General features: G+C 36.4%; 1 protein-coding gene across 2 annotated transcripts in view; it reads left to right on the top strand.

Moving 5' to 3' along the window:
- NXPH2 (neurexophilin 2) overlaps positions 1-12,368 on the top strand; it is a 103,625-nt gene extending 91,257 nt beyond the window's left edge. For both annotated transcript variants that reach the window (XM_037523295.2, XM_054699699.1), the window contains exon 2: positions 9,878-12,368. In XM_037523295.2, the coding sequence (XP_037379192.1) occupies positions 9,878-10,621 (744 nt within the window). In that variant the 3' untranslated portion in view covers positions 10,622-12,368. The remainder of the gene's footprint in view (positions 1-9,877) is intronic.
- Positions 12,369-21,585: the final 9,217 nt, after the last annotated feature.

Genomic DNA, 21,585 nt, shown 5'->3' with positions numbered 1-21,585 from the left:
CAGAGCAGGCAGAAGGACCGAAGTACACTGATGAGGGGAGCAGCGGGCGGCAGGAGAGGTCTGCGCACCATGTGGGACCCTCCTCCGGTGGCCGGGGAGTAGACGGGGATCGAACGGGCATTGCAGCTTTGCAACCCAGTGCTCAACCGCTGCGCCACCGGGGAGGCCCCATGATTTTAGTTTTAACTACAAGATAGAGGACAGAACTGTTGAAGAAATCCAATTATACAAGCTATACACAAGCAACAAAAATGAAGCTTCCAACTACCTTTCATTACTAGTTCTATAATTTTACAGCTGTAATGGATCTACAAACCAGTTCTAGACTGTATAACAGTGGTAGCTTTGGGGGTTTTAACTTAAACTTAAACTCCCAGTGAAATAATCTATAGCTAGCTATATGGATTCCATCACAAATAACAGTATAAGCAGATCTATAAAACAAACCAGTTATTCTATCAAATTCAGCAATGATGATCAGTATGAAAAATTAATAAATACTTCCAGGGCATTCAAAAGCTGCAAACCAGCTGTCCTTTAAAAATAATTGTACAGATCTGTATCAGTTGATCTCTTCTAACATATGTCAGTCCTGTATCAAGGAAAAGCCAACTTTCCCAGCTTGCTACAAATCCACATTTTTTGGAACGTTCAGCTTATTCTGCTTGATCCTAGAAAGTCATAATTTTCTTTTTGATAAATAGGACCACAATTTTTTTGGTGTACCATAAAATAGATAAGGGCATTGCCTTCTTTGTTCATGGTATGTGATCTATTCAATCTATGAATTGTACATTATACACATTACAGCAAACGTTTCGTGGTCAGTGCATAGAGGCTGCACATATTTTATATTCAGTGTAAACACAGGAAACTGAAAACATCCTCATGTGGTGTTGATGTCCCTTCAATAGTATGATTATGAGGGGAAAATGAGACTATAATATTTTACCTTTCATTTAGAACATTAATCAGTTTTTGTGAAAAATATTAACCAACTTTGTTGTCTATTGGCATATTTTAACACATGTGCAAACATAAAGACAAATCAACATTATTTTAGAATAGAATACTCTTATCCAGAGCATATTTACTGCATTATTAGATAGCCTTAATATTTATTGCATTAAATATATGGGATTAACAGAAAAGAGATATATCATGTTGTGGCGAAGGTATGACTATTCCTGAACCTAAGCCTTCAACAGCTCTTAGAAGGTTTAAGGGTAAAGGCAAGGCCTACTAAAGTGGTCACTTCTGAACACTAGCACCCCAAACCAGGAATTCAGCACTGACTGAATGTTGGAACCTCGTTATGGTTAAGAAATGTGGATATGTTCTTGGGTCTAAGATGAATAAGTTCTGAAGATTTTATGTATGGAAGGCGATTATAATTGGTAACAGTGTATTGTGTAATTAAAATTTGCTCAGTGTTTGAAATTGCTTAAGTGTTCTCACCAAAAAAAAAAAAAAAAAAGGTAACTGCATGAGGTGATGGATGTGTTAATTAACATGATGGTGGGAATCCTTATAAACTGTAGACGTGTATCAAATCAGCATGTGGTACACTTTAAATGTATTTCAATTATGCCTCAATAAGGCTGGGGAGGGAAAAGAACAGAAAAAAATTATTCTTTCACTAGAAGAGATACAAATGTTATCTAATAATGTTATCACACTCATTAGTAATTATAAACAAATCAATATACCATTTGGAACAAGGAGAAAGGAGTATAAATACCAAGATTGACTGTTTTTTGTCACTAATTTATTTGTTATCAACTATCATCAACTGGTCAATCTTGGATTTAGTTCTCTCAGCAGAATAAAAGTATTAATTACTCAATTATGTTCACTGCTGGTGCTTCCCTATTGCTGTTCAGGCTTAGAATTCCCAACTATACTAACATAGATATTAATGTATATACACACACATACATACAGTCACATACATATATTACCATATACATTACCTGCATGTATATACATGTGTGTATGTATATGAAAATACATATATGCATATATGTGTATGTGTATATGTATAAAAGATAACTAAAAATAAGTGAACTTTTATTTGTCTATAATTACTTAATGTTTCTTTCCCTACTCTTTTGCAAGTCCCATAGAGACAGACACAGTAGCTGCCCCATTCAACTATCACTCCCATTATTAGAACACAAATGCTGTACTGGAAGGCTTTCAAGAAATGTGTGTTGAATCACACACACATGTGTGTTGAACTACAGGTCTCGCCTCCTTAGGGTTTTCCTACCCATCACCCACCTCACTGTGTGGGGAGTGCAACTCCAACCTTTACTTTTCATTGTTTTGACATTGAGAAAACCAGAGGCAGAAGAGGGATGTAGCTTGTACCAGGTGAGGGGGCCACAGTGACAGTGCCAGTTTCCTTCCAGTGTTCCTGACCCAGTTTTCCCCGGTAAATCAAAGCACTACTGTTTACATCTCCTGCTCTTTCCTACTTAGCTTTTACCTGTTTTGATTGAGTTCATTGGCTCTGCTTCTTTTATCCACTCTTTTTGCTCTTGGCACAACTTTTCTGATGAGTTAGATTCAACCATCGGAGGATGTGCCTTCCTCCACTACACAGATTTGATTAAGATACTCCACTTTTTTCCCAGTCCAATAATTTGCAAGTGCAATGTGAAAAACAGTAGCTTTCCTGTGATTGCAGGTATAGGCAAAAGTCAGCAAAGCAATAAACTTCTTCCTTCAAAAATAAATATAAGTTTTGGGAAAATATGGCTAAATGATTTTAGGTTTCACACTTTCTCAAACAAAGTGTGTTAATGTCATTTAATCTCTTCTTGCTAAGTCAGGAAAGCTATATTTAGAGCCAGTGAGCTTGAAGTGCTAAGTTTCAGTTGCCTAGGAAATTCAAGCCTCTCCTACTCCCCTGGTGCCATGTACATGATGAGTTAATAGTTGCTAAATAAACGTGTTAATTAGATTTCTTAAACACTGGTCTGGGTCAGCAAGGCTAGTGGTGATATCCCTTCTCTTGGTATCTCTTCAAATAAGAAAAATCTCACCTGTTAGACTTGTTAGGAGAAAGAGCAACTTGATAATGACATGATATATATTGAGTGGAATTTCAATACAGAAGCTCCAAGCTTTAAATGCCCTTCACTTCCTATAATTTGCTGAGTATGAAGAAATCTCCTGTTCCTTCCCCCTGCCGCTCCCCCACAGTTTAGGATCCAGCCCTACAGTGGAACTACTAGGAAGAAGCAAAGCTAGTACAATGACGGACAAATAGAAAAGAGCTGGCTCATTATTATGGCAAAGATCTTACTGTCCCGAATCCCAAAGGGAAACCAAGTAGCAGGCATGGCTCTGCGGCACCCAAACTACTAATGAATATAGACAATGCATTGTGGGGGTTTCTTTCATTAGCTCCAATTCCCTTTGTTGAAGAAGTCAACCTGCAAAGGAAACTCATGTAAAGGTTGATACTGGAATCAAGAAAAATGACCTTGGAATCCACTATTGTTACAGCAACTAATTCTAACTCTATTTAAGATATGTATATACTAAGCTCTTCTTTATTGAGCCATCAGTTATCAAAATGGGCCCAATTTTTAAGAAATGTATATTAAATAAAAATAAAATAATAATAATGACACAGATACAGTTATAGCACATAAATATTGCCAAAATAATTTAGAAACAGTTTTCTTAAACAACCCGGAGGTTATTTCAGACAAGTCAGTGATGCAGTAAAGAGTTATAATTTGAAATGTTAGAGAGTTCCTGGATTAAAAAAACAAATCAATCCTAAACCAAGTGCCACTGAATTAAACAGAAAATAAACTCAAGTTATGCTAGCCTTATGAGAATTCTGAAAGTGAGACTCTAAAGCAAAAGATCTTTACTTAAGTCAGAAAATCAAGATTAAAATCAACAGCAATAAATCATGTGGCTAGCCTGGCCCCTTGAGATGAAGTGGTGTTCTTCCTCCCCAAAACACATTACCCCTGTTTAATCATGAGAAAAAAAAAAAATCTAACTCAAATTGAAGCACATTCTACAAAAGCTATACCCCGGTACTCCAGTCTGAGAAACTGACACAGCAAATAAAAACCTAGAGCTTCATAACGACCAAGGGTAATGTGGGTTCCTAGATAGAATCCTGGAGCAGGTAAAGGACGTTAAGGAAAAATAAGGCAATCCAAGTAAAGCTTGAGCTTTCAATAATAATAATGTATCGATATTGGTTCATTATTTGTGACAAGGGTGCTATAATGTAAGGTGTTAACAATATAGGAAACTGGGAGCAAGGTACCTGGGAACTCTGTATTATCCAACTTTTCTATAATCTAAAATGGTTTTAAAATAAAATGTTGAAAGATTCATAACAGATACAGTTGAAAAAAAACTTTTGCTATAATATTTGCAGAGGAAGATGCTTTTTAGTTTATAAATTATTTCCATAATTCGTGACAGTTCTCACATCTGCTACTATAAAATTCATTGCAGCTTCTCTGCCTGTTGGGAAAAAATGCATTTAATTATCAGTGAAATTCAACTCCAGCTTGTTATGATGAATGATTTGAACCTGTCAGCTTTTTTCCCTCTAAAAACAAAAGAATTGAAATGAAATACAGTCTTTTTCCTCTACTCCCTTCCTTCCACCTGCTTCATTTAATTGATGAAGGTTTGGGCTTTTATTAATCTTTGTGAGCTCCTCTGTAAGATGCAGAAAAAGCTAATATGATATCATTGTATCTAGCTAATGTGTGTGCTTTGTGAAATTGATACACCCTGCCAAGACATAAATTACTTAAGCTTTGATAAATGTGTTGAAATCAGGGAATGTTCAAACAGATAAAGCACAGCAATTTCTCTTTCTCTTCCCTTTTTAAACTCGTTTTGTGCTTGCAGTTAAATGTTTTTGCATTATTATTGTTATATGATGGGACAAAAGAGAGCAGTGATGCTGATGTTAGAGAGCCCCAGCAAGTGCAAAAGTAACCAGGGGGAAACAGGCATGTGTTTTGTAGATAACATCTAACAGCCTGGCCCTGGACAGAGTGGTTTGCCTACAGGTTCAGAGCCACCTACAGTCCTCTCCCCAGTATGTTGTATCACAGAAATTGCTCAGGAATGAGGCCGACTGCCAGACACTTTGTACTTTCAGCTCCCTTTGCTGACTCATTTGGTAGGTTGGAATCAAAGATCCACAAACACATTTTGTTAGCAAAGAGAGCTCACCTGTGTCTGTGATCTAGGTATGAGTCATATGGCAGGGAGACTGGGAACATAAGGAAACATTTGATTGATGTTCTGGGATTGAGGTGGCTATCTATTGGGTCATTAATTTATCATATGGCACAGAACAAATTGCTTGACTATTAATCAGTTTCCTAGAGGCCTAAGAACTAATGCAACCCTTTAAGGACACTTCCTGCATAGGAGGCATAGGACTGTTTATTGGACAAGAGCCATAGTCATGCCTGCCTTTCCTCAGAGATGGGGCTCAATTACTTCCATCCATTTCTTTTATTTAGTCTTTACAACCAACCAGCAAAAGATACATAGGTGAGAAAACTGGGGCACATGTCAGACTCTTAAGTGAGGGGTGATGAGGTCATTAAGTATCATATGTTATGCCCTCTCTAACATGCAACTTCTATATTAGGAGTGCATGGATGAGTGGAGGCAGGATGACTCATCAAACCTCCCAGTTATCCCCCAGTAGGTCTTCTGAGGTTAAGCATTAACCTTGCAGATTTAGGTCATAAATCCATCTATGTCAATCAGATTTAAGAGAGGATGCCCTCCTAGCAATGATGCACGTTAAGAATGTATTCCAAGAGGAAGGTTGAACAGGGGGCACCAAAGGGAGAGAAAATTAGGAGAGGAACTGCAATTGGCAGCTTTTTAAGACAACTAGAGCTATACAGTTGACACTTGGAGAACACTAGGGTTAGGGTCACTGGCCCCTGAACAGTAAAAATTGTGCACATCTTGCACTCACCAAAAAAACTTAACTAATACTTGTTGCTCAACAGAAGCCTCACCAATAACATAATTGACAGATATTTTATGTCATTTATATCATATTCTGTATTTTTACAATAAAATAAGCTAGAGAAAAGGAAAAGGCATTAATAGAATTTTAAGGAGAAGAAAATATCTTTATAGTACTGTATTATCTTTATTGATTCCCCAAGTTCACATCAGCAATTTGCAAGAGCCACATATTAAATCAACCAAAGGAGTTCAAACCCCTGCTGTCCATTCTATTTATCCTTTTAATTCTGTTTTTCTATTGACACATCATCTGATAATATTTTGAAATTTGGGTTTATATTTAGAAATCAGTCCTTATGAGAAACCATCCTTATATTTTAAATAATAAACAAGTAGAGTTATATACAGTTCTTCACAACTTGACTAATGTTGGCAAAGCAAGATAGAAATGTGATGATCTAGACCAAAGCAAAAAAAAAAAAATTAAATCTTAGTGCATGTACTTTTTATCCAAGAAGGCTTTGGGGAGCATTTTCATTGGACAAAGAACAATTATAGAACTGTGTTATGTTAGTTAAATTTTATTTTTCTTAAATAAACAATCCTTAAAATCAAGGGCTCCTTTAACAGGTTTGAAACCGAACAGTATTGCATTATAATATGTTTTTAGAAATCAGATTCCTTTTTAGTTCTTATAGGAGAACCTTTTCTGAAGATTTAAAGAGCCTTTCTAAAAGCAAATAATCACATCCAATTTATTTTTTGGATATGTGTTTATACTCATATTTCTTAAGGTGATTCACATGTTTTAGTTGAGTTGTTATGACAAATTACTACAAATATAATGTTGAGACATTTAAAGCTTCAGTGAGTGTCCATTTATCATCATCATCATCATCATCATCATCTCAGGACCATCAGCAGACAACTCTATCTCATATGGGGTCAGTCATGTATCTAAAATCCACCAGTATCTCCTAACTTAAGATTGCCATGACTGCAAACTTACTTGTTGAATCATGAGTCAAATACAGGTTTTCAATAGGGAAAAAAACAAAGAGAAAATCAGGCAAAGCACTAAATCAAGAAAAATTATCTAGCCAGAAAAAAATTTAGGAAAATATGTAATGTAAAATAAACACCTTAAACAAAAAATGAGCATGCTATTGCTGATAGTGAAGAGTGTCATCATGCTTGTGAGTGAAAATAAAATAGCTTGGAAAATGGATTTTAGTTCTGCTAATAAAGTATTAATCTACGCATGGTATGTAAAGATCAGAAATGAGTTGTTATATTTCTTAAAGCAAGATAAAAGGAAGGAGAGTCATAAGCAATTTATCCTTTGAAAGAGAGTGAGGCAGACAGGAGTAAGGCAAGAAGCTAGGGAGTTGTACACTTGGGAGAGCAGAGAACAGGAAGTAAAGGAGTCCATGAGATTCTAAGTCAGTGGTGCATGTGTCAGTTGGCACTGATCAAGTAAGATATAACTCATGAAATCCTGAAAATGGGTGGGAAATAAGCAACAGACTTTTCTCTACAAGAATCATAATCACATGGAAGAGAAATTGGATCTTGCTCAGTAGTTAGCATCATACCTGCCCAGCTATCCTTAACTGTCCTGCTGGAGAGAGGCCAAGACTCTTGGACCAGACTGAGTCCCCAGGAAACTCATGCAGTAACTGGAGCCAGTACTGAACTCCGTGAGCTGAAAAAAATCCCTTTGTTCCCAGTGTATATACTAGTCTTTAAACACTAGGAGAGAGAAAGAATTACCAATTCAGAATGTGTAAACCCCTAAGAAGAGGTAGGACAGGTTTAGGTCAAGAAAGTAAGGATGTCCATCAGATTAGTTTGCCAAACCTCAGTCATTTAAAAGAATTTTTAAAAATACTAGAAATGAAGAAAAGTCTGGGAAATTAATCAAAGGCACCAGTATATATTAAGAGCCTCTCCAAGCAAAAAAAAAAAAAAAAGGATAAAGAAAAATCCACTTAAGTCCTTGGAGTCTTATTCTAAAGCCATCTTGGCAGGCCTCCTCTGGTGGCGCAGGTGGTTGAGTGCAGCACTGTGAAGCTGTCCGCAGCCTCTGCAGCGGCGGTTTGATCCCGGCCAGCCAGCAAGGGTCCCAAATGGCACTGCAGACCTCTCCTGTCTCGCACCCACTGCTCCCCCCAGTAATGTATTTCGGTCGTCTGCCTGTTCTGGTCCCCGTTCTGTTCTGGTGAATCCTTTCACCCTTCCGCACATCTGGCCTGTACCCTGGTTCTTGTATAAATAAATAATCTTTAAAAAATAAATAAATAAAGTGATTTTGGGGGACAAGTTATAGGTGAAAACATTTCACACAAAGCTCTTCTAGAACATAAACTTCTAAACTTTTATGAACCCTCGTGTTTTTAAAATACCATGTGATCAAGTATAATGTTTATAATTCAGGCATTTTTCCCCCAATATTGGATTGAAAGCAGTAATTTTTGTAATAATCTAAGACTAGTTTTGCCAGGTGCTTTGCCAATTTTGAAAGGGTTGGGGAAACAGAACATAAATAATAGCCTCACTTCTTTCTCATCCTTTTCATCATGCTGACAGTTTTCCAGAGAATCATTACAAGAGTGGTTTGTGCCATTAGAGATAAGAGACTATCTGTGTTTCCACTAGAAACCTCTATTTTCCAGACTGTATAACTCATCCATAAATATTCACTCTAGGCAATAGATTTCATATATAATGATTCTGTCCCTCAAAATCTGTATTGACTTAACCAAATGATTTTTAGATATCATGGAGACATTTATACTACAGAAACATTTATACTACAGAAAGAATAAAAAGAAAAATTAAATGCAAATAAAATGTTATGTTTCGTGGGTATGATTTGAACCAAAATACTGTGGAATCTACAAAACATGGACATAGCTCTTTCTTACCAATTCTTTCAAAGTATAATTCAGTTGTAATAAGAATTATAAAGTGGTATGCAATCTGTTAATTCAAAATTGTCACATTCAATTTATTTCTGTTTCTATAAAGGAAACTAACTTTGAAGTTGTATTTTTCCAGCAAATAGTTTTATGGAACTTTCAAACACTATTCACCCCATTCTCTGTGGCAGAGTCTGAGATGGAATTTTATCAAAAGCTATGAAATTTTATGATATAAACCTTTGAATAAAATAATGCCCTTATCCTTCCAAGATATATTTGAGATGTATCATTATCTTATGTCAGATGATTCTAGCTCCTTGATAGAAACTTTCACCATTTGTCTCCTACCTGAAAGAAAAGACCTCACAAATGTAATGTTTTTATAATACTAAACTAAATATTCTTCTATCTGGAAAGATAGACGTGTAAAAATTAGGAAATGGACTGGAGCTGTATTGACCCATTGAAGTGAAATACTTTTACTAATCTCATTTAATTTTTTTAAAGATTTATTTATGCATACAAGAACTGGGAGACAGGCCAGAGGTGCAGGGGTTAAGAGGATACACAAGAGACAGAGTGGGGAACAGAACAGGCAGACTGACTGAAATACACTGCTGAGGGGAACAGGGGTGAGACAGGAGAGGTCTGCTGTGCCATGTGGGTAGCTCCCAGGCTGGGAATCGAACTCATGCTGCAGTGGCTGTGGATAGCTTCATAGGTTGCATCTTAACCCCTTGCACCACCAGGAAGGCCCTCATCATTTAAATTGTTGTGTTCATGGTTGGTTTTACATTGTTTGAATTAAATACTCATCTTGTTGCACTGTTGACCCCAGCTGTGTATATATGAAAAATGCTGTTTAGCAAGACCCGAAATGTTGTTGCAAGAATTTCCCTGTGCTTTCATATGTGTGCATTCAAACCCTAACCTAAAGTTTATCTCTTCTTTTCCAACAGCTATTTTGTGACAGTAAAAAGGTGGTTCATGCCACGGAGGGGCTGGATTGGGAAGACAAAGATGCTCCAGGGACACTGGTTGGAAATGTGGTGCACTCAAGGATCATCAATCCTTTGCGCTTGTTTGTTAAACAGTCTCCCGTGCCAAAGTCCGGACACTTGGCTTATGCAGACAGCATGGAAAACTTTTGGGATTGGCTGGCTAACATCACGGAGGTTCAGGAGCCATTGGCAAGAACTAAACGGAGGCCAATAGTAAAAACAGGAAAATTTAAGAAAATGTTTGGATGGGGCGACTTCCATTCCAACATTAAAACTGTTAAACTCAACCTCCTCATCACAGGGAAAATTGTTGACCATGGAAATGGAACCTTCAGTGTTTATTTCCGACATAATTCCACAGGCCTGGGCAATGTTTCAGTGAGTTTGGTTCCCCCTTCCAAAGTAGTGGAATTTGAAGTGTCCCCACAGTCTACTTTGGAGACCAAGGAATCCAAATCTTTCAATTGTCGCATTGAGTATGAAAAAACAGACCGGGCAAAGAAGACCGCCCTTTGCAACTTTGACCCGTCAAAGATCTGCTACCAGGAGCAAACTCAGAGTCATGTTTCTTGGTTGTGCTCCAAGCCCTTCAAGGTCATTTGCATTTACATTGCCTTTTACAGTGTTGATTATAAACTTGTGCAAAAGGTCTGTCCTGACTATAATTACCATAGTGAGACACCATACTTATCTTCTGGATGACTCCTTCCACAGTGATAGAAATGACACACAAGTATATATTTAATTAGAATGACCAGGAAACAAGCCCAACTCTTCATGGTAAAGGATCCCTTTTGTTTCTGGCAGTGAATCTTAGTTCCCTACAAGGTTTCCAAATTAAAAAATGAAGAAACATCTTTTAATGTGAACTGTGTTTGTTTCAATCATAAGTACCTTAATCAAAAGAGTTAACTGTCTATGAAGCTTATGCTTTCAAGTAGGATGGCTAAGTGTCCCAGAAATGTTGTTTCTCTAAAAGAAGCATCAGTAGGAGCCACAAAATAAAACAAGAACGAACCAAATTATGCATGTGATACATTGCTCTTGAAATGAGCCTGCCTTTGAAATATGTTTTGGAAGGTTACCATAAAAATAGCAATTTCAGTCAAGTAACTGAAAAGATTGTATTTGATAGATAACTCGCATTTCTGACATTGAATTCTTTTTTCATTGCTGTCTTTTTCCTTACATCTGTGCTGTTATTGATATCAGAGATGAGGGATTAAAATTTGTTTCAAAACTCATGTGTGAAGTTACAGTGCCAGAGTGGAACGAAATACATTATTATTTGAGCTAGAGTTGAATGGAATGTGATTTAAACACTTAGCTCTGTGTTGGTCACCATTCTTATGATTCTCATCTGACTAGGAATATTGGTGTGTTGGGGAAGCAAATCTGGAAAAATTATAAGTCAGTTCAACAGTAATGAAGACCATGTTTTATATTCTTTTGCCAAATATAATGCTGTGAGGTGGCTTAAAAATAATAAATTTGTATTTACCCTATAACTTCATTCTATTCATTTGATAGTGTGATTTTATATACGTGAATAGAGCAACTCTGAAACTGAAAAAGAATGATTGTTTCCCAGACTACAATGAGAAAACAATTGTAAGTAAAGGGAAGAACTTCCAAAATTATGGATTTATTTCCAAACTTTCATGTTAAATTATCTTTTCATTTAATTATTTGAGTATCAAATTATATGTGGGAATAAAGAGTTATATACAAACATTACTAAATGTTATTAAGTATTAATAACCAAGGTACTTGCCAGGTGTTTGAGCTTATTTTTAAATTAATGTTGTTTCCCAATCAGTATTCTTCTCATCATCCTTAAAGGGGCGATGTGCTAGGGGGAGGGGGTGGGAGCTGTCATCCAATGTCACAGAGCTGAATCCTCTTGTATTACAAAAAAGAGGGTCTCACTGACCAGTAAAGTTTCTAGAACTTGTGAAGTGGTTACTCCTTTTTACAAAAGATGTTAACTGCCCCCTTCTTATCTGTAAAGTCAGTTACATTAAGTTGAGGACTAAAGGAAAACCAGTCCCAACAAAAATGCTCTTACCACAATGTTCAAAAAACTGACATCTCTAGTGTCTACTTAACATCTCCACTTCTTTCCTTTTATGGTGATATCTGCACAGTGTTTGATTTGTCTTTTGTAAAAATTGTACTAGACTTAGTGTATGGTAGTATAAGCTTGAAATTTTTGCTCTGAGTTCATCAGGTGCTTTTGTAATTTTGTGGTTGGTGTGAAATATTTTGAGACATCTTTTATTTTCATCTAGAAACAAGATTAAAATACTATTTATTGTAAAATATGTGGAAACCATATATGTATATATACTTAGAATTTTCTGTGTACAGGGAAATATGTGTACACATTTCTATGTAAATAAAAAGATCTTTGGTAAATCTGTCACATGACTTTCAGGGTGCTTTTTCTAAAGCCTGCTCTGCTTGTTTCTTTATTCACATGAATTGTGTGTGTGTGTGTGTGTGTGTGTGTGTGTGTGTGAGTAATGCCAAGTAAGCATTAAGATTTCCTGAAAATACATAAATAAATAGATCATCTTGGCTACGGAGATTATAAAGCAGAGTAAAAATATAATTTATATAAAGCACTTGGCATATAGCCTGGCATCTAATAAGAACTCTATCAGTATGAATTGCCATTATGATTGTTATTATTGTTACAACATAAAAATGAGATTTAAAACTATCTGGTGTACAAAAGTTGAGTGATAAAAGCATCATATCCATGCAAAGAAAAAAGGAACTATAAATCAGTTTACATGATTCTTAGACTTTAGCAGGGTTTGTGGAATTAAAAAAAAAAAAAAGTTTCCCTAGGCATATTTTTAATTGGGATAGAACATATGCCACATATATTTTTAAGTCATAATTTCATTTCAAAGCCTACATAATTGTCAGTAATGGTACTTGGCACAATATAAATCAGATTCCATTTAGACTTGCAAATGCACACATTTCTACAAAACCATTTTTGCCTTTGAGTACTGCGGTTGAAGAAAGGACATTTATGATAGCTAATTTTATATGTACTATTAAAGGAACACACTCTTATTTGATAACCAAATAAAGAAAAGTGGCCAACCTAGTTATTAACACATAAAAGAATAATATTTCTAAGAGGGTGCAGTCTACACTTAATCTTCCAGTTCAGGCCCCTTATTTGACAAGTAAAACTGAGGTCATATCAGACTAAAGGATCTGCCCCATAGCAAGTGACAAACCCAGCTGAAATGTGTGTCTCTTGACTCCTAGTCCCAGGTCTTGCGTCACATAAGAAAGGTAAAATTAAGTCAATACTCCACACAAAATAAAAATATTTTCAGTGAATGTACAGCAAGACATGATCCAGAAGCCAAAACTAAACATGAAAATAGCTGGAAATGTAATTTCTCTATGATCTCAATATTTAATAAAATTAAATTACAGAAAAATAAAATTAGGATAGAACAAGCACATCCAAACTAAGAGTCCTGGAAAACATTGGAGGCCTCACTATCTGAATGAACAGAGTAGAACACTGTATTTGGCAGAATTTCGAAGGGATAACACCTGAGAATATTTTTTCATAGAAATAGTCAAATTGCATGGAATACTTAAGTGCCTAAAGGTCTGGATTTACATGATTAAAAACTCTTAACTGTCCCTTAAGATAGGATGGAATCATGTATCTTTACTTGCAGTAAAATTATAATTACACCCAGGTTAATCAATCAGAACTTTTTATGAATGGACATTTAATATCTCCAATTATAAGAGACATGTAACAGCAAAACAAGCACATTTTAAAGATATTTTGTCAATAAAAATCTTGTAAGAAATATTCTAAAGTCATTTCATAATTACCTAATCTTTCCCCTAATATTGTGGGGTCTGGAGCCTGACAACTTATTCCATTCTGCTTCATTTTTAATTTTTCCTTTTTGTCATCCAACCTAGCTCCTTATAATCTCTTCTCAGAAAAAATGAGTTAACATTTCTGTGTCTCTGGATCAAGAAGATGTGGTACATATATACCATGGAATATTACTCAGCATTCAAAAAAGATAAACACATGCAATTTGCAGCAACATGGATGGCGCTGGAAGGGATCATGCTCAGTGAAATAAGCCAAAAAGAAAAAGGAAAATACCGGATGGTCTCACTCATAGCAGGAATCTAGAAAACTTAAATAAGAGACCAGGAAAATGAATAACTATAAGAAAGTGAAAATCAAAATCAACAAAAAACTATGAACCAGAGACACTTTTTGGGGGTGGGGGCAGGAGGGGAGGGATTGGGGTCAGAATGGGGGGTTGCAATTGTATGCGGAATATAAAAATAAAATTTATTATTAAAAAAAAAAAAACATTTCTGTGTCTACTACAGTACCTGACATGTTAGTGGATACTTGATGTGTTCTGTAATGATTTGATCTGCCACTTAATTTTTAAAAAAATCTTCCTCTCCCTGGTGGTACATGGGGTTAAGTCTCAGTACTACGAAGCTGTCTGTAGTCACTACAGCATGAGTTGGATCCCTGGTCAGGAAACTAACCCACATGGCACAGCAGACCTCTCCTATCTTGCCTGCTGTTCCCCTCAGCAGTGTATTTCAGCCCATCTGCCCGTTCTGTTCCCCACTCTGTCTCGGGTGAATCCTCTCACCCTCCCACTTCTCTGGCCTACATCCCAGCTCTTGTATGCATAAATAAATAATTCTTTAAAAAAATATCTCCGGTCCCTTGGTGATTTTTATCACCTTTTCCACCCACTTAATAAGAATTATCTTGCACCATTTCCAACATCAACATTTTACTACAACTCAACACAATACCCATTGAATGCTACTTGTAACTACAGAAACTTAAAAACTGAAAACAATGTTAGAATTCATCTTAGAATAAGTATACAAAAACGAATCCTAGAAATTTGACTTTAAAATTGAGGCTACCAGACCAGAGGGGATGCAGTGGTAGAGGCCTATGGGTGCCTTGGTGGTGGGTAAGGTGTGGTAACATACATCTGAAAAGGTAGGATCCTATACTTTCTGAATCATCATCAGTGTTGTAAACCAGTATCACCCCATATAAAAATATTTATAAAAAATATTTATGGCTCTTCCCTTCTTTCTCCAAATTACTAATATTCAATTGTGGTAATAGAGACTGTCAGTTGTCCACCAGAATGGACCTTGCTTTTTCTACCAATGCTATGAACGTCCAGTTTGTGGCTGCCAACTATCAATAGATAACATACCCCTGCCTCTAGTGCAGTGAGGGGCGGCCTGGTTGCTGAGCTACAGTTAATGGAATGTGCAGGCTTTTAGGAAAATGTACATGTCAATGTATTGAGATGTGCTGGTGCTTCTCTGTGATCTTTATCCTTATATCTGGGTAGATGTCCTAAGGGCCTGCAATCTGCATAGTGAAGGAAGCAGACCCTCTAAATGCCTTTCTTCCATGCGAAGAGAGCCATCAGACTAACTAAGAACCCATCCTTGACTGCAGTATGAGACGAAAACATTATTCCTTAAATCACTGAATTATTAGGATGAATTTGTTACCTAACCTAATACAAGTTTTGCATAAAACCTCTATTTGAGGCCACGCTGATCTCCATCTATTTGAATTGTTTCCTTCAGTCTATTTCAGTAATAATTTTATATGCACAATTTTCAATTTGCGTTATTATTTATAATACTTCATGTGTTTTATCATCCAAAGAAAGTGGGGGAAATTTCCTAAAAAACTGAAATTTAAGAGTAATGTTAATTCTCCACCAACTAATACAGGGAAGAGTGTTTATTTTCTTTATTTTTTCTTAAGTAATACACTTACATGGAGCCATAAGCCCAATGGTACCAATTTGATAAATAGGTGTTCTTCCCACCCCTTTTATAGCACCCTGTTTTCCTCTCCATAGTAAGAGTGTAGTATAATTTCTTTCCCTATCATGGCAGAGATAAATTAATATTTATAAAAATTGGGTTTTTTTAGATTTATTTTATTTATGCATACAAAACCCCAGGGTCTAGGCCAGAGGTGATTCACCAGAGACACAGTGGGTAGACTAACAGGTGGGCTTACTGAAATACACTGCTGAGGGGAGCAGTAGGCATGAAAGGAGAGGTCTGCTGAGTCATGTGGGTCAGCTCCCTGGCCAGAGATGGTACTCAGGCCACAGTGGCTGGTGATAGCTTGATAACGCTGAGACTTTAACCCCTGTGCCACCAGGGAGGCCCTGTATATTTATAAAAATAATTTTCAATGGTTAAAATCTTTTCTTCAATTTTCCAGGATGCTTACATGGAGCATTATGAACCTATTATTTATCACTGTTTTCTATTTTAATTTAGTAAATCACTTTCAAATGTCAAATGTTTATTTAAAAATACTATCCCTAATGCCCATCACTAACAAATTAATATAATTATTCTTATATTTTCCTTCTCACCCTTATCCACATATAAGGAAATGTGTTGCCGGGGACCAGCCTCTGGCAAAACGTCTTGTCAGGGGTTCCTGAAAGGATGAGACGGCGTCGGCGAAAACGAAAGATCTGAAACTTAGGGGCTGAAGGGAAGGGGATGAGGTAGAATGAGGAGACACTGACACTTGGTGAGGTGTTAGTATCTTCTGCCGAGAGACTCAGCAGGTCTTTATTTATTCATTATTAGTAATAATAATAAGGAAATACATTATCATGTGTAAAGCAAAAACAATTAGTATATTATGTTTCCCATAGACTACTGGCCCCTACGGGTCTCAGCTAGACGGCAGCTTTCAAGGTTAATAGATAATAAACCAAACCTAACATTAAAGCTACTTATTTTTTCATTTAGACAATTTTTAAAAACAGTGAATAACCGCCAGTGCATCCCTATCAGCTAAAGCCTAAGCATCAAAGGACTATTCTATTCACATGACCTTCAGCCGGAGACCAGCTGCTGCTCAGTTATCAGAACTTTTTCTACCTACAAACTTCTTAACACAGTTAACTTCATTTAAAAACTTTCCTAAGAAACTTCTAAATAAAAAGGAAACTTCTAAAAATCAAAACAAGGATATACTATAATTGTTATGCTGGATTGCTTGTCAGATATATACAATAAATTGTCTCCCATTGATAATTGGGCCGAATTGTGTAGTAACTAATTTCTAAACAGGTAATTTTCTGTGCCAATTGCTTGCAGTCTGCTGATACATATAATTTATAGCCTAATGTACTTTTCTGATAAATTTTTCTCTCTCTATGACCAAGAACAAAAAGCAAAGGGATACCAGATCTTCAGCCCCACGGTGTGAGGCCTTTTCTCTTAGCTGCTTGTCAGTATTCTATCTGGCTGGAGCAACAAGGCCTCCTGCAGCAATGTGTATACTATATAGTTTCATATATGTAGTTTTTATGTAGTTGCAGTTTTATTCAGTATGGTAACACAATGATGATATCATATTATCTTATATATAGCACTTTTAACTTGAATACAAAAAAATACTAAGAAAAGTTCCTGAAAAATCATGTGGGAAATAGTATGACTCAATATGAACTCAGAAATGGAATACCCACTTTTCTCCCTACCTAGTCTTTCTTGTCATCAAGACTGTGACAAAGTTCTCATAGAATTATTCTAGTCCCTGAAATATAAAATAATTTTGCAGAACTTGGTGAGTTAAACAAAAATAACAAATCTTAATCAATAGGATTTAGCTCAGATCCCATTTCCAATAGAATCCAGGGAGCCAATCTCAGAGGCCCTGTGGCATCTAATGTGGTAAATGGAGCCTATCATTAACATACTCCCACTCCACTCACTTTCTGAAAGTACCATTTAAATCATAGTATTATAAAAGGGAAAGAGTCTTTACAGGGAAAGGAAATTAAGTTTATACTGTGGGTAGAACACTGCCCTAGACACTTTACAAATAAGCACAGACTTTAGAGTTAGTCCAACCTATATTTATATTTTAGATCTGCCATTTAATAGTTGTGTGATCTTGATCCAGTTACTCACTCAACCTCTGTGAGTTTCATTTTCCTCAACTGTAAATCAGAATTATAATATCTATCTCATAGTGTTGTTGAGATGAAAGTAAATATCACGTAGATTACACATAGCAAGGTATCTCAAGAACCTTAAAGTACAATACTATTAATTATTTCTTCCTGTTAATACTTTTATACAAAGTGGACATACCAAAGCCAATGCAAATAATTAGAATTCATTTTTTTTTTAAATAGAGGCATGTTTTTTATTTATTTATTTATTTGTTTGTTTGTTTGTTTTGTTTATACATGCATTGGGTACAGTCAGAAGCACGGGAGGGTGAGAGAATTCACCAGAGCCAGAGCAGGGAGCAGAGCAGGCAGAAGGACCGAAGTACACTGCTGAGGGGAGCAGCGGGCAGCAGGAGAGGTCTGCGCACCATGTGGGACCCTCCTCTGGTGGCCGGGGAGCAGCCGGGGATCGAACCGGCGCTGCAGAGGCCGCGGGCAGCTTCGCAACCCAGCGCTCAACCGCTGCGCCACCGGGGAGTCCCCTAGAATTCATTTTTTTATTCAAAATCCTTTCTTCCACCACTGGACTAACGAGGAGATCAAAGAAGAAATTAAAAAATTCTTTGAATTGAATGACAAGGAGGACACCAATATCCTAAATGTATGGGATGCAGCAAAAGCAGTAATAAGAGGAAAATATATAGCAATAGAAGCTCACATCAAAAAACAAGAAAGAACTCAAAGAAACAACCTAATCTCGAAGCTCAAAGATCTAGAAAAAGAACAACAAAAAAACCCCAGAACCAGTAGAAGAAAAGAAATAATAAAAACCAAAGCAGAAATAAATGAAATTGAAACTAAAAAAACAATCCAAAAGATCAATGAAACCAAGAGCTGGTTCTTTGAAAAAATAAATAAAATAGACAAACCCCTAGCCAGGCTCACAAAGGAAAAAAGGGAGAAAGCACAAATACACAGAATCATAAATGAAAGAGGAGAAATCACAACGGACACAGCAGAAATCAAAAGAATAATCAGTAACTACTATGAACAGTTATATGGAAACAAGTTCAACAATCTAGAGGAGATGGACAAATTCCTACAACTCTACAATCACCCAAAGCTAGATAAAGAAGAAATAGAACACCTAAACAGACCAATTACAAGCAGCGAAATTGAAATGGTAATCAAAAACCTCCCCAAAAACAAAAGCCCAGGACCTGATGGATTTACAAATGAATTCTACCAAACATTCAGAGACGAATTAGTGCCTATCCTTCACAAACTCTTCCAAAAAATTGAGAAGGAAGGGACAATACCAAACACGTTCTATGAAGCCAATATTACACTAATACCAAAACCGAATAAGGACAACACAAAAAAGGAAAACTATAGGCCAATCTCCCTAATGAACACTGATGCAAAAATCCTCAATAAAATTTTAGCTATCAGAATCCAACAATGTATCCATAAGATAATTCACCACGACCAAGTTGGATTCATTCCAGGGGCACAAGGATGGTTTAACATCCGAAAATCAATCAACGTTATCCAACACATCAACAAAAAGAAATATAAAAACCATATGATAATATCAATAGATGCTGAGAAAGCTTTCGACAAAGTGCAACACCCATTCATGATAAAAGCCCTTGAAATTCTTGGGATACAAGGAACATACCTCAACATCATAAAGGCCATCTATGACAAGCCAACAGCCAGTATCATTCTCAATGGTGAAAAGCTGAAAGCAATTCCATTAAGATCTGGAACAAGACAAGGATGTCCACTCTCACCACTGCTTTTCAATATAATACTGGAAGTCCTAGCCAGAGCAATAAGACAAGAGAAAGACATCCAAGGAATCCAACTTGGAAAAGAAGAAGTCAAACTATCACTATTTGCAGATGATATGATAATATACATAGAGAACCCCAAAATCTCCACAGAAAAACTAATTCAACTCATCAATCAATTCAGTAAAGTGGCAGGATACAAAATCAACACGCAAAAGTCAGTAGCCTTCCTATACACAAACAATAAATCTGAAGAAGAAGAAATCAAAAAAACCACCCCTTTTATTATCGAAACAAAAAAAATCAAATATTTGGGAATAAATCTAACAAAAGAGGTAAAGGACCTATACAAAGAAAACTATAAAACACTGTTAAAAGAAATAGAAGAAGACACAAAGAAATGGAAAGACATCCCCTGCTCATGGATTGGAAGAATAAACATTATTAAAATGGCCATCCTACCAAAAGCAATATACAGATTCAATGCTATTCCAATCAAAATCTCAATGGCATTCTTCAAAGAAATAGAACAATTATTGATGAAATTCATATGGAATCACCAAAAACCCCGAATAGCCAAAGCTCTACTGAAAAAAAAAGAAGGAAATGGAGGCATCACACTCCCAGACTTAAAACTATACTACAAAGCCATAATCATCAAAACTGCATGGTATTGGAACAAGAACAGACATACAGACCAATGGAATCGAATAGAAAATCCAGAAATAAACCCACAGATTTATGGTCAACTAATCTTTGACAAAGGAGCAAAGACTATGCATTGGAGCAAAGAAAGTTTGTTCAATAAATGGTGCTGGGAAAACTGGGTCGCTACATGCAAAAGAATGAAGCTTGACCACTACCTCACACCATACACAAAAATCAACTCAAAATGGATTAAAGAACTAGACATAAGACCTGAAACCATAAAATACATAGAAGGAAATATAGGCGAAACACTACGGGATTTGCACATCAAAGACATCTTTACAGACACATCACCCAAAGCAGTGATAGTGAAGAGAAAGATAAACAGCTGGGACTACATCAAATTAAAGAGCTTCTGCACAGCAAAAGAGACAATAACAAAAACAAAGAGAAACCCCACCAACTGGGAGAACATTTTTGCACCCAACACTAATGATAAAGGACTGATCACAAAAATCTGCAAAGAGCTGATGAGACTCAGCAACAACAAAGAAAATAATCCAGTCAAAAAATGGGCAGAAGAGCTAAAAAGAAACTTCTCTGAAGAGGAAAGGCAAATGGCCAACAGACATATGAAAAAATGTTCAACATCACTTGTAATCAGGGAAATGCAAATCAAAACTACCATGAGATACCATCTCACACCAGTGAGAATGGCACATATTAAAAAAACTAGCAACAACAAATGTTGGCGAGGGTGTGGAGAAAAAGGAACTCTTCTGCACTGTTGGTGGGAGTGCAAACTGGTCCAACCATTATGGAGAGCTGTGTGGAGATTTCTGGACCTACTAAACATAGAGCTTCCATATGATCCAGCAATTCCACTCCTAGGTATTTACCCAAAGGACACAGAAACATCAATTCCAAAGAGCACCTGCACTCCTATGTTTATAGCAGCACTGTTTACAATAGCTAAGCTTTGGAAACAACCCAAATGCCCAAAAATAGATGACTGGATCAAGAAGATGTGGTACATATATACCATGGAATATTACTCAGCATTCAAAAAAGATAAACACATGCAATTTGCAGCAACATGGATGGCACTGGAAGGGATCATGCTCAGCGAAATAAGCCAAAAAGAAAAAGAAAAATACCGGATGGTCTCACTCATAGCAGGAATCTAGAAAACTTAATTAAGGGACCAGGA

Source organism: Talpa occidentalis, unplaced genomic scaffold, assembly GCF_014898055.3.
Source record: "Talpa occidentalis isolate TD23 unplaced genomic scaffold, MPIMG_talOcc4v2.1 talOcc4.3, whole genome shotgun sequence".
In the NCBI taxonomy this organism is placed as follows: Eukaryota; Metazoa; Chordata; class Mammalia; order Eulipotyphla; family Talpidae; genus Talpa; species Talpa occidentalis.
Note: the sequence above shows the minus strand (reverse complement) of the source record. Positions and strands in the feature narration are given on the sequence as shown.